The 14,167-nt window shown below is 54.4% G+C and overlaps 1 protein-coding gene across 4 annotated transcripts in view; it reads right to left on the bottom strand.

Annotated features, from left to right (window-relative positions):
• LOC140409353 (solute carrier family 2, facilitated glucose transporter member 11-like) overlaps window positions 1-13,783 on the bottom strand; it is a 138,244-nt gene extending 124,461 nt beyond the window's left edge. For 3 of the 4 annotated variants that reach the window (XM_072497784.1, XM_072497791.1, XM_072497808.1), the window contains exon 1: window positions 13,694-13,783. In XM_072497784.1, the coding sequence (XP_072353885.1) occupies window positions 13,694-13,708 (15 nt within the window). In that variant the 5' untranslated portion in view covers window positions 13,709-13,783. Of the gene's footprint in view, window positions 1-13,485; window positions 13,670-13,693 lie in introns of those variants that run through there. The other variant, XM_072497800.1, reaches the window with a different exon arrangement.
• Window positions 13,784-14,167: the final 384 nt, after the last annotated feature.

The following is a 14,167-nucleotide window of genomic DNA, read 5'->3' as shown; positions in this document are numbered from 1 at the left end:
ACACATTCACACTTGCTGTACATGCACTCGGACACATGCACATATAAATGTGTACATACATATGTACATATACATAGATGCACATATGCACATTTGAACACACACACTCATTAGCTTGCACACATGCATATACATGCCAACAAATGGACTTCAGGGTTATTACAACTACACCAAGGGAACACTGTGGATAGGCGGAGCCTAGATAGATGAAAGATCCCTGCCCGAAATGGTTGCTAATCCAATATTAGCATGCTTTACAGCCATACTGCAATGTGAGAGCTGCTGTGATCTGCCAGATGTGCATGAGCTGTTAACAGTCATTAACTGGAAGTTGAATCAACTCTGTTGATTTAAACAGCCTGACCGCTACAACCAAAATAACCAGCTTTAAATGCGGGGTCAGCTGGATGGGTTATTCCATTTCTTGTTTGGAGCCTGTGGTTAAACCACTGTGTTGTATTGTGCTGCCACATATTACGTGTTGTACAGTATTGCCACTATACTACATGTTGTACGGTTTGGGCTCTGCCCGTGGCTCCTCCCCCGAGGGCCTGGGTATATAAGCTGCGACCTCTCACACTGCCTCATTCTGGGGCACGCTGCCAGCTCTGTTGTAAATCAATTAAAGCCACAGTTAATTCACTCTGCGTTCTCCGTCTTAATTGATGGCATATCAGAGCCTTGCTCATATGGTCAGGAATTCAAATTGAGCATTTGTGTTAAATCTCTGTCTCCAACCCTTGCAAGCTAGGCTCTGCATCGTTTTGGGAGTCGACACAATTTTCATTACCATTTCTCTTCAGATTACTCTTAGTTTTCTTCAGCCTTCTCTTTGGGGTTACTGGCACTCAAGACCAGTTTGACTGGCATTTGGTGGTCTCCATATTTGAGCTGTAACAATGGTAACCCACTGCTTGCTCTCATTGTAACAAAGCATGTTCCTGTCCAGATTAGATATCTACATTGTGTCTATCCCTCCTGGACCTTTGGATGGCAATCAACCCAACTGTAGCACCTCACTGCCCCAAGTGAGGCAACAGCAACAGCCCTAGACTTATCCAAACTGAAAACAGCAATTTACATTTATATAGTAAAAAGTCTTACAACACCAGGTTAAAGTCCAACAGGTTTGTTTCAAACACTAGCTTTCGGAGCACTGCTTCTTCCTCAGGTGAATGAAGAGGTATGTTCCAGAAACATATATATAGACAAAGTCAAAGATGCAAGACAATGCTTTGAATGTGAGTCTTTGCAGGTAATTAAGTCTTTACAGATCCAGAGAGAGGGGTAACCCCAGGGAAATGTCTGTCCCTCCGGGCCGCTGACAGCGGTCTATAGCCTGGTGTTGTAAGACTTCTTACTGTGCTCACTCCAGTCCAACGCCGGCACCTCCACATCAAGGCTACATTTATATAATCAAATCAAGCTGATTTATACCAACAGAGGATTCCGTAGTTTTATTACAAATACACTTGGATGGAGATTCCAGCTGATAATTTCATTCCTTGCCATTGTAACATCCCTGGATATGGCTCTGAGATTCCTTCCTGTCTACAAACTGACCTTCAGCACCTCTTGAGCCTAAGGGCACGATTCTGTGGCCTTGTTACACTCGTGCTCACGCAAAACGAGGCTGGTGAATAGCGTGAGAGGCCAAAAACGGGAACCGCGCCGGGTGCCAAACAGTTTGAGATGCACCCGGCCCACTCCCGTAGGCGAATTCGGAATCTCGCCGTAACGTGGCGAGAAATCAATTATCATCACTTAAGCCCAATTGCCATACAATTAACGAGAACGACCCCATATCTAACGGCTTCCCGTCATTCAGCGGCTTCCCCAGCAAGTGCTCACACTGGTGCCGATTAGTACTTCTTTTGAAAAATGTGAACCTGGCGGAAGGGCTTCGGTGGGGAGCCGAGGAGGGGAGTAGACATCTTTGCTCGCAGGCAAAGAGACCGGGGGCGCGGGGCTTGCTGCCCCTGTGCTCACGGGGGGGGGGGGGGGGGGGGGAGTGGGAGACCCTCGGCTAGGGGTGGGGAGATTCACCGCAGGGGGGTGGGCTGCCATGAGAGGGTGGTGTGGGCGCTGGGACGCAGCCTCTTACTCCACAACCATGCCGACCCCTGGATCGTGGGTACCCATTCCGGGGGCTACCCATGTCCCTGCCTGTTTGCTCCACCAACCACCCATAATCCCCACCAACTGCCGAGGCCTCTGGCTGCGTGGCTGGAGGCTATAGCCTCTAGGGAATTGACAATCATGGTTAAGTGAGCACTTCACACAACCCAAGTGTATTCCCATGGATGGGCCATGTAGCATGTGGGAGTCATTGCTTAGCATCCAAATCAGACCGCAATGCCTGGACAGTGTGCCAGAACACTGCGGGAGACAACACCACACATGCAACATCCGAACACCCAGGGGATGGGACACAGCTCCGGGGGAAATGTCCACAGCCGGAGGGTGGGTGAGTGCAACGGGGTGGGGCCAGCACCCGGTCGGTTGGTGTCGTGAGCGGGTGTCCGGGGTGCAGGGTCTGGGACCCGGTGAGGGGGGCCTGCTGCAGCTGGGTGTGCGAAGGCAGGGCGTTCCGGGTAGGGGCAGGGGGCGGGGGGGGGGGGGGGGGGTATCAGTGGGGGAATGGAGGGTCCCGGAGTGGGAGCCACCGCTGATTGTCGGGACTAACACCCTCTCCCAATGCCTTACAGATATTGAACGCTATGGCAGGGATGTTGGATGCAGAGGTTGCCCTAGTGTTCTGGTGCTATGCAAGGGGCCAGATGCCAAAGATGGCAGCAACCGCAGTGTCTGCAGATGCTCGAGGCATTGGCCCACGTGCTGCACCCCACCCCACACCCGGAGGACCCGATCGCCCATCAAGCTAGGGAGGGACTGAGAGGGGGAGTCCCGCGACGGCCCAGGGTGTACAGGCGTAGCTGGTCGCTTGAAAAGATGACGGACAGCATGTGCTGCAGGAGGCTCTACCTCAACAAGGAGACAGTGCGGCACCTGTGCCTTATCCTCGTGGACTTGGCACCAAATGGAGGAGGAAGACGCCTGCTCCCGGTGGTTGTCAAGGTCACTGCAGCCCTGAACTTTGACGCCCCGGGATCATTCCAGGGCTCTAGCTGGACCTGTGTGGTATCTCGCAGGTCACAGCCCACAGGTGCATCCGGCAGGTCAAAAATGCCCTGTATTCCCGGGCGGAAAACTACATCCACTTTCACATGGACCAGGCCCAACAGGATGCCCAGGTAGCAGGTTTCTCCACCAGAGTCGGGATGCCCCAGGCCCAGGGGGGTCATAGGTGCCACGCATGTTGCCCTGCGCTCATCGGGCTATCTAGAGGTGCCCTGTGTTAACCGAAAGGGGTTCCACTCACTCAAGGTACAACTCGTCTGCGACCACCAGATGAAGATAATGCACGTGTGTGCCCGCTTCCTGGGTAGTGTGCACGACAGCTACATCCTGGGGCAGTCAGGCATTCCTCCCTCCTCGAGGAGCACCCCAGGATGGGCGACTGGCACTTGGGGGATAAGGGGTATCCGCTGAGGCCCTGGTTAATGACGTCAGTGAGAACGAGGTGGAGACCCGATACAATGAGGCCCATGCAGCCAGTCGGGCTGTGGTTGAGAGCTGCATCGGACTCCTCAAGATGCGACTCCGATGCCTCGACCGCTCCGGTGGTGCCTTCCAGTACACCACCCGGAGAGTCGCCCTCTTTGTGGTGATCTGCTGTGTCCTCCACAACCTCGCACAGCAGTGGGGCGCGAGCTTCAGGTTGGTTACGAGGAACATGTGGCCACCTCGGAGGAGGAGGAGGGGGGGACAGGGACGAGGATGATGAGGAGGAGCTGGACCAGCAGGGGCTGGAGGACGAGGCCGGGGGTGAACCTGAGGCCTAGCCGGAGGCTGCAGGACAGGCGGCAGCGACGAGGTCCAGCAAGCCCGGAGGGCTAGGCAGGCCCTCATATTCACCCGATTCACTTAGCACGTGGTCTGGTCCATCGTCGCATCCTTACCCACCCCCACTCCCATTTCCCACCCTCATGGGATGTGTCACATCACTCCAGGGTGCTGGGACTATGTCTGTGGGTCACTGTCGAGGGCAGGGGGGTGATGTTAACCCGCAGAGAGCTGAGCGGCAGTGCTCCTCAATCTATGCCATAGTCTGACCCCTGCCTGCCTGCTGAGTGCTCGCTCAACCATCACCTGCACGTGATGATGCGTTGCTGAAAAAAGTGACAGAGTCATCCTGGTGGTTGTGCACAAGTGTGTTAATTGTTCAATGTAGGTCCCCACTCTCCGGATGTGCAGCCACCCAACCCCCATACTCCCTCACCCCCTACCTAGCCTGTTCCACCCTCCCTTGGTGCCCTCAGTGATCCTCAATGTGCTTGGCCCTCCAAGCTCTACCACTAGGTCTAAATGTGTCCCCAGGATGCACATCTGAGGTGGAGGCAGCCAGCTTATTACCTCATCCCGTGGCCTTCCATGTCCCTGGCGGCCGTCCTCTGGGGCTCTGGGACTGAAGGGCTCCGGCTCACTTGTCAACGGCACATGCACGGCCGTGCCGCCCTGCCCCGTGTGCTGACCCCGAGATGCGGCCTCATCAGCGGGGTGGAACTCAGGGGAGCTGGTGGCCACCGTCACCACTCCATGGGACGAGTCTAGGTTGGCACTCAGCGCCCCATCCTCCTCGTCAGTACCCAAAGGGCCCTGGGTTCACCTTGGGATGGAGGGGCAGCTGGTTCGAGCCCCAGCTGCCCCTGCATCGTCTGGCTCTGCCAGCCCTGGCGATTCCCCATGGTCTGCACCATCGTGTCGACGCCCTCGGTGATGCTCCTCAGTGACTGGGACATGCTCTGCAGCGCCTCAGCTATGCCCACCTGAGAGCGAGACATGTCCCGCAGAACCACATCAAGGTCAGTCTGGTACTGGGCGACATCCCCCAGTGAGGCAGACATACTGTTGAGACCCTCAGCCATAGCCATCACTGACTGCGCGAAGCCTTGGACACCTTCACTCATGGTGCCGACATTGTGCACCAGACTCTCCACTGCAGTCGCCACCCTCGCAGTGTTGACCATATCCTGCGCCCATAGCCTCTGGATCCACTGGAGTGACACTGACATCTCCCTCTAAATGTCCCAGCTGCTCCCTATCGTCTCCATAAGCTCCTGCTAATCTTGTTCCAGAGGCTCAGCACCAGGCTGGGACCTAGCTGGATCAGGGATCCAGCAGCCCTCTGACTGCTGTCTCACCTGGGGGTTCCTGCCTCCACCTGATGTGCAGCAGCAGCAGTGTGGTGCTCACAAGATTGTGCCCCAAAAGCCTGGCCGCTAACATTTCCCACTGAGGTGTGTGTATCTGCGCTGGTGGAGGGCGGGGATGACAGCTGTGCAGTGACTATAATAATTGCATCCTCGGAGCACATCTCCGAGGTGTTCTCCTCGGAGTCAGGAGCGGGTGCCGCCCGGGATGGGCCGGTGCCGTCGGTTGGTGGACCAGCGGGAGAATGGACATGTGGTCAGTGGGAGGGTCAGTCAGTAAGGCAATCACTACTCACGTTTGATAGGTCCTCCGGGTGGAGCCCGGTGGTCCCTCACCTCTGTGGCGTCCGCCAGCCTCCGCTTTAGTGACCACCCTGTCTTCAGCCACACCAGTCACCTCCAGGGCCCGCCCCTCGAAGGAGGTGAGGATCCTCAGGCCCGACACACCACCGCCAGTCTGGGCCCTCTCCTGCCGATTATGGGAGAGCTTTTCCTGAGGAGACACAGAGAGGGCATCGTTAGCCACACGTGTGGTTCACAGTCGTGGGAGGGGTGTGAAAGAAGGGTTGGAGTGGAGGGAGGGTTGAAGGGGGAGGGGGATGGAGGGAGGGTTGTGGGGGGATGCTCCCCTGGCGGGGGGGAGGGGGGGAGACGTTGTTGTCTACTCACTCGTGTTGCCCGGTGTAGGTTGTTGACCTTCTTCCGACTGGAGGCTAGTCTTCCTGGTTGTAATGATATCCATATTAGCATATCATGGTGCAATCACACACACACACTGATGGACAGGTAGATGGACCAATCAACACACGCAACATCACAGCCAATCACCAGTGAGAGCACACGCACTATAAAACAGGGAACACCACAGTTCCCGCTCATTCCAGCAGGCAATAGCTCAGAGCACAGAGCTCACAGCGTGCCACTCAGACATACACCATGTGCTGAGTGCCTCTCTAAGATAGTGCTAGGGCTGGGTCCACAGGTTAACTGGTGAAGTACGAACCACAGTTAGAAGTTAACAGTTGTTATTGTACAGAATAATAAAACATAGTTGTACCATCTACAACCGTGTTGGTTCTGTTGTGTTGGGAGCTCTGCTACACAGATGAACCAATACGGTTGAGGATGGTACAACTCAGTTTTATTACCAACAATAACAACATCTGTAAACTGGTTACTGTGGTTCGTTCATTACCCTCTATCCTGTGGACCTAGCCCTAACACTATCTTGGAGAAGCACTCAGCACATGGTGACTGTCTGAGTGGCTTGCTGTGAGCTCTGTGCCCTGAGCTGTCTCCTGCTGGAATGAGCTGGAAGTGTCATGTTCCCCGTTTTATAGTGTGTATGCTCTTGCCTGTGATTGGCTGTGATGTTGTGTGTGTATTGAGTGGTCCGTTGATCTGTGCATCAGTGTGTATGTATGTTTGCACCATGATGTTTATCTGAATATCATGACATCCCCCCTTTTTTACATGAATATGTGCCTATGTGGTAATAAATATAGTTGGGTACTGAGTGCAGCTGAATGTGTGTGTGCAATATCTACATCATGTACATGAGACTAAACTATATACATAGGAAGGTGTCAGGTGCAACTAGCAACGAGGTTGTACCATAAACAAAACAAGTGTAAACAGCATGCATCAAAACAAACTCCTGTAACGACAAAAAGAGAAACATATTATTGTGGCATACTACGTCAGTGAGTCCAATGTTCAAACAGGCTCATAAGTCCAGCCTAGTAGGTGGGCGATGAATTCGGGTTGACCGTTAGGGTGGCACACCATTCATCACCCGGATTGACACTGTTCACTGGAATCGGCTGGTGGGTCCTGCTTGGAGACATCCGGTTCCTGTCAATGACCGCAACGTGGAAGGCTTCCTGGTCATCTGTATCACCGGTCTGAATATCGTCCGGGTATGACTCGGAATACGGAGGCTGAATGGCCCGCACGACCCTGCGAGGCTGTTGGAATTGGGGAGCGTTGGCAGGTCGAGCTGCTCGACAGCAGGCAGCGTAGTGGCCCATCTTGCCACAGCGGAGGCATTGTCGGTTCTTTGCCGGACATTGCCGCTTTAAATGTGCAGATCTACAATTGCCGCACGTCGTGACGTCATGGCGTTCGTTGCGCCTTCGCGCATGCGCAGTTCGGTCCTGCGTAGAGCGCGCCTGTGCGTCACGTCCCTCTGCGTCAACGTCTCTTTTGGCGCGTACAAGCGCGGGAGGCCGCGGAAAGTGTGCGAAATGGCCGCCCTCGTCCGGGCCGCGGGTCGGGAGGAACTCGATTGCCTGGACCAGCTCAGCCTCGTAGGACCCCTGCCTTGCCGATTCGGCCGCGTAGGACCCCTGCCATGCCGATTCAGCCGCCTGGAATTGGGAGTAGCGGCTGGTCGCGTTTTCATGGAGGACGCAGGCTTCGATGGCGGTGGCTAGGGTGTTGCTTTTAATTTTTTATTATTTTTTTCTGGGGGGGGGGTATTTTCTGGGGGGGTATTTTCCGGGGGGGGTATTTTCTAGGGGGGGGTATTTTCTGGGGGGGGTATTTTCTGGGGGGGGTATTTTCTGGGGGGAGCAGTATTTTCTTGGGGGGGCGGTATTTTCTGTGGGGGGTATTTTCTGGGGGGGGGTATTTTCCGGGGAGGGTTATTTTCTGAGGGGGGGTGTATTTTACCGGGGGGAGTATTTCTGGGGGGTGGGGGTATTTTCTGGGGGGGGTTATTTTCTGGGGGGGGGTATTTTGGGGGTGTATTTTCTGGGGGGTGGTATTTTTGGGGGGGATATTTTCTGGGGTGGGGGTATTTTGGGGGGGCATTTTCTGGAGGGGGTATTTTATGGGGGGGTATTTTCTCGGGGGCTATTTTCCCGGGGGGGGGTATTTTCCCGGGGGCGGTAATTTCCCGGGAGGGGTTTTTTGGGGGGGATTTTCGTGGGGGGGGGGATTTTCCCGGGGGGTATTTTCTGGGGGGGGGCGGTATTTTCTTGGGGGGGGTATTTTCTGGGGGAGGGGGGTATTTTCTGGGGGGGGGGGTATTTTCTGGGGGGGGTATTTTCTGGGGGGGGGTATTTTGTGGGGGGGTTGTATTTTCTGGGGGGGGTTATTTTCTGGGGGGGGACGGTATTTTCTGGGGGGGGTATTTTCTGGGGGGCGGGGTATTTTCTGGGGGCATATTTTCTGGGGGCGGGGGTATTTTCTGGGGGGGGTATTTTCTGGGGGGTATTTTCTGGGGGTGTATTTTCTGGGGTGGTATTTTCTGGGGGGGGGGTTATTTTCCGGGGAGGGTTATTTTCTGGGGGGGGTGTATTTTCCCAGGGGGAGTATTTCTGGGGGGTGGGGGTATTTTCTGGGGGGGGTTATTTTCTGGGGGGGGGGGTATTTTGGGGGTGTATTTTCTGGGGGGTGGTGTTTTGGGGGGGATATTTTCTGGGGTGGGGATATTTTGGGGGGTATTTTCTGGGGGGGGGGTATTTTCTGGGGGGATATTTTCTAGGGGGGGTATTTTCCCGGGGGGGGGTATTTTCCCGGGGGCGGTAATTTCCAGGGAGGGGATTTTCTGGGGGGGATTTTTGTGGGGGGGAATTTTCTCGGGGGTATTTTCTGGGGGAGGGGGGCGGCATTTTCTTGGGGGTGGGTATTATCTGGGGGAGGGGGGGTATTTTCTGGGGGGGGTATTTTCTGGGGGGGGGTATTTTCTGGGGGAGTATTTTCGGGGGGGGTATTTTCTGGTGGGTGGTATTTTCTGGGTGGGCGGTATTTTCTGGGGGGGGGTATTTTCTGGGGGCAGGGTATTTTCCGGGGGGGGGTATTTTCTGGGGGGGTATTTTCTGGGGGGGTATTTTCTGGGGGATGTATTTTCTGGGGGGGGTATTTTTTGTGGGGTGTTATTTTCCAGGGGGGGGTGTTATTTTCTGGGGGGGGGTATTTTCTGGGGGTGGGTATTTTCTGGGGGGGGGTATTTTCTGGGGGGGCGGTATTTTCTGGGGGTGTATTTTCTGGGGGCGGGGTATTTTCTGGGGGGGTATTTTCTGGGGGCGGGTGTATTTTCTGGGGGGGTATTTTCTGGGGGGGGGGTATTTTCTGGGGGAGGGTATTTTCTGGGGGGGGTATTTTCTGTGGGGGGTTAATTTCCGGGGAGGGTTATTTTCTGGGGGGGGTGTATTATCCCGGGGGGAGTATTTCTGGGGGGTGGGGGTATTCTCTGGGGGGGTTTATTTTCTGGGGGGGTATTTTTGGGGTGTATGTTCTGGTGGGTGGTATTTTTTGGGGGGATATTTTCTGGGGTGGGGGTATTTTGGGGGGGTATTTTCTGGGGGGGGGGGTATTTTCTGGGGGGGGTATTTTCTAGGGGGGGTATTTTCCCGGGGGGGTATTTTCCCGGTGGTGGTAATTTCCCGGGAGGGGATTTTCTGGGGGGGATTTTCGTGGGGGGGTGAATTTTCCCGGGGGGTATTTTCTGGGGGAGGGGGCGGTATTTTCTTGGGGGGGGGTATTTTCTGGGGGAGGGGGGTATTTTCTGGGGGGGGGTATTTTCTGGGGGGGGGTATTTTCTGTTGGGGGTGTATTTTCTGGGGGGGGGTATTTTCTGTGGGGGGTTAATTTCCGGGGAGGGTTATTTTCTGGGGGGGTGTATTATCCCGGGGGGAGTATTTCTGGGGGGTGGGGGTATTCTCTGGGGGGGTTTATTTTCTGGGGGGGTATTTTTGGGGTGTATGTTCTGGGGGGTGGTATTTTTGGGGGGGATATTTTCTGGGGTGGGGGTATTTTCAGGGGGGGGTATTTTCTGGGGGGGTTATTTTCTAGGGGGGGTATTTTCCCGGGGGGGGGGTATTTTCCCGGGGGCGGTAATTTCCAGGGAGGGGATTTTCTGGGGGGGATTTTTGTGGGGGGGAATTTTCTCGGGGGTATTTTCTGGGGGAGGGGGGCGGCATTTTCTTGGGGGTGGGTATTATCTGGGGGAGGGGGGGTATTTTCTGGGGGGGGTATTTTCTGGGGGGGGGTATTTTCTGGGGGAGTATTTTCTGGGGGGGGTATTTTCTGGTGGGTGGTATTTTCTGGGTGGGCGGTATTTTCTGGGGGGGGTATTTTCTGGGGGCAGGGTATTTTCCGGGGGGGGGTATTTTCTGGGGGGGTATTTTCTGGGGGGGTATTTTCTGGGGGATGTATTTTCTGGGGGGGGTATTTTTTGTGGGGTGTTATTTTCCAGGGGGGGGTGTTATTTTCTGGGGGGGGGGGTATTTTCTGGGGGTGGGTATTTTCTGGGGGGGGGTATTTTCTGGGGGGGCGGTATTTTCTGGGGGTGTATTTTCTGGGGGCGGGGTATTTTCTGGGGGGGTATTTTCTGGGGGCGGGTGTATTTTCTGGGGGGGTATTTTCTGGGGGGGGGGTATTTTCTGGGGGAGGGTATTTTCTGGGGGGGGTATTTTCTGTGGGGGGTTAATTTCCGGGGAGGGTTATTTTCTGGGGGGGGTGTATTATCCCGGGGGGAGTATTTCTGGGGGGTGGGGGTATTCTCTGGGGGGGTTTATTTTCTGGGGGGGTATTTTTGGGGTGTATGTTCTGGTGGGTGGTATTTTTTGGGGGGATATTTTCTGGGGTGGGGGTATTTTGGGGGGGTATTTTCTGGGGGGGGGTATTTTCTGGGGGGGGTATTTTCTAGGGGGGGTATTTTCCCGGGGGGGTATTTTCCCGGTGGTGGTAATTTCCCGGGAGGGGATTTTCTGGGGGGGATTTTCGTGGGGGGGTGAATTTTCCCGGGGGGTATTTTCTGGGGGAGGGGGCGGTATTTTCTTGGGGGGGGGGTATTTTCTGGGGGAGGGGGGTATTTTCTGGGGGGGGGTATTTTCTGGGGGGGGGTATTTTCTGTTGGGGGTGTATTTTCTGGGGGGGGGTATTTTCTGTGGGGGGTTAATTTCCGGGGAGGGTTATTTTCTGGGGGGGTGTATTATCCCGGGGGGAGTATTTCTGGGGGGTGGGGGTATTCTCTGGGGGGGTTTATTTTCTGGGGGGGTATTTTTGGGGTGTATGTTCTGGGGGGTGGTATTTTTGGGGGGGATATTTTCTGGGGTGGGGGTATTTTCAGGGGGGGGTATTTTCTGGGGGGGTTATTTTCTAGGGGGGGTATTTTCCCGGGGGGGTATTTTCCCGGTGGTGGTAATTTCCCGGGAGGGGATTTTCTGGGGGGGATTTTCGTGGAGGGGTGAATTTTCCCGTGGGGTATTTTCTGGGGGAGGGGGCGGTATTTTCTGGTGGGTGGTATTTTCTGGGTGGGCGGTATTTTCTGGGGGTGTATTTTCTGGGGGGGGTATTTTCTGGGGGGGTATTTTCTGGGTGGGCGGTATTTTCTGGGTGGGTGGTATTTTCTGGGTGGGCGGTATTTTCTGGGGGGGGGTATTTTCTGGGGGGGGTATTTTGGGGGTGTATTTTCTGGGGGTGTATTTTCTGGGGGGGGGGGTATTTTCTGGGGGGGGTATTTTGCGGGGGTATTTTCTGGGGGTGTATTTTCTGGGGGTGTATTTTCTGGGGGTGTATTTTCTGGGGGGGTATTTTCTGGGGGTGTATTTTCTGGGGGGGTATTTTCTGGGGGTGTATTTTCTGGAGGGGTATTTTCTGGGGGGGTGTATTTTCTGGGGGGGGTATTTTCTGGGGGTGTATTTTCTGGGGGTGTATTTTCTGGGGGGGTGTATTTTCTGGGGGGGGTATTTTCTGGGGGGGTATTTTCTGGGGACGGGGTATTTTCTGGGGGGGGTATTTTGGGGGTGTATTTTCTGGGGGTGTATTTTCTGGGGGGGTATTTTCTGGGGGGGTATTTTGGGGGGGTATTTTCTGGGGGTGTATTTTCTGGGGGGGGTATTTTCTGGGGGGGTATTTTCTGGGGGTGTATTTTCTGGGGGTGTATTTTCTGGGGGTGTATTTTCTGGGGGGGGTATTTTCTGGGGGGGGTATTTTCTGGGGGTGGTATTTTCTGGGAGTGTATTTTCTGGGGGTGTATTTTCTGGGGGGGTATTTTCTGGGGGGGTATTTTGGGGGTGTATTTTCTGGGGGTGTATTTTCTGGGGGTGTATTTTCTGGGGGTGTATTTTCTGGGGGGGTATTTTCTGGGGGTGTATTTTCTGGGGGGGGTATTTTCTGGGGGTGTATTTTCTGGGGGGGGTATTTTCTGGGGGTGTATTTTCTGGGGGGGTATTTTCTGGGGGGGGTATTTTCTGGGGGGGTATTTTCTGGGGGGGTATTTTCTGGGGGGGTACTTTCTGGGGGTGTATTTTCTGGGGGTGTATTTTCTAGGGGGTTATTTTCTGGGGGGGTATTTTGGGGGGGTACTTTCTGGGGGGGTATTTTCTGGGGGGGTATTTTCTGGGGGGTATTTGCGGCGGTGCGTTTGGCGCAGTGCCGGTCACGGGCAGCTGTCCGCGGCCGGGCCGCCGATTCTCCGGCCTTGATGGGTCGCGCTACCGCGCGGAAATGGCAGAGTCCGCCGGCGCCTTCCACACCTGCTCGCAGCCGGTGGGAACTCTGCACGCTGGGTCGGTGGGCGGCCTGTGTGGGGGAGGGGGGCTTCTTCACCAGGGGGCCCTCCGATGGGTCTGGCCCGCGATCAGAGGCTACCGATCAGCGGGCCGGCTTCTCCGGCCCTATTTTGTTACGCGGCCGGCCCCTGAACCCCTGCGCCATGTTGCATCGGGGCCGACGTGTTGAGGATGTCCCCCGCGCATGCGCGGATTGGCGCGGCGTCCAATTGCCGCCGGGAAGGGAGGCTGGAGCGGCGTGAACAGCTCCAGCACTGTGCTGGCCCCTTATGGGGGCCAGAATCGGTAGTCTCCGCGCCCGTTTCACGCCGTCGTGAAACGTGACGGCGTTCACGATGGTGCGGACACTCTGCCTCCATTTTGGAGAATCCCGCCACCTCTGTTCACTACTGTTCGGGAATGAACACCGAACTCACTCTTGCCAACGTGCTTGATGCACGGCTTTAAGACAGGCATTAATGTGTTTATTCTAAAAACGGCACAGTGAGGAATTTGACAGGTTAAGCATTCTCCTGGCAGCCCTGTTGTCCTGTAGAGCAGAACTTTAATACAACAAACTGCTTGAGGTTAGAAAAGTCCTTTTTTTAAAAAAAAACGTCACTTAATAATCACAGGCAATTAGTACAAAATCAAACTTCACCAAGAAACTAACTTCAGCTGCTCCCTTGCAATGGGTAAAGATATCAAACCTTGCTGAAACAGATCCCTAGAAACAGCAACTGCTCTTCAGATCGCCACTAGATTGCAGTAATGATGCGTGATAATGCTTTTCCGTCTGTAAATGTTGAGACTGTCCAATAGCTGCAAGCGGCAGAAGAGCTGTGTTTCCCCCTGTGGTGTGCCTGTATCATGGTAACAATAATCGAATCACAAAGTCACATTGTGGTTAAACCGTACCAGCTCCTTCAGCATACTGCGTTCTTATTCCCAACCTCAGTCGCCTGGCACTGTGCGCGACAGCAAAGCTCTGAATAGTTTGGTCTTTAATATTTAAGCTGGTTTGAAAGTACCGACTGCCCGAGTAAGGTCCGGCCTAAGGCTAATATGTTACCTATGTAAAGGCCAGATATGTAATACATCATCTGTATGCTCAGCCACCTTCATTAAGACTTATTTGTTGCTTCTTCAGAAGTATGGAGTCCGATAGAGAAGATACTGGGAAAGAGCACGGGGTTGTGTTTGAAAGGTACTGCAATAATCTCGGACTAATCTAGATGTAAATTAGGAAAATCAGATTGGCGAGGGAGCTGCCGCTTAGAATGGTAGGGAAGAGCTTTCGCTATCTGGAAATCCAGGTGGCTCGGAAATGGGAGGTACTGCATAAGCTTAATCTATCCCGCTTGGTAGAGCAAATGGAAGGGGACTTTAAGA

This window comes from Scyliorhinus torazame, chromosome 1 (genome assembly GCF_047496885.1).
Source record: "Scyliorhinus torazame isolate Kashiwa2021f chromosome 1, sScyTor2.1, whole genome shotgun sequence".
Classification (NCBI taxonomy): Eukaryota; Metazoa; Chordata; class Chondrichthyes; order Carcharhiniformes; family Scyliorhinidae; genus Scyliorhinus; species Scyliorhinus torazame.
The sequence above is the reverse complement of the archived record's forward strand: the minus strand, read 5'-3'. Positions and strand labels throughout refer to the sequence as shown.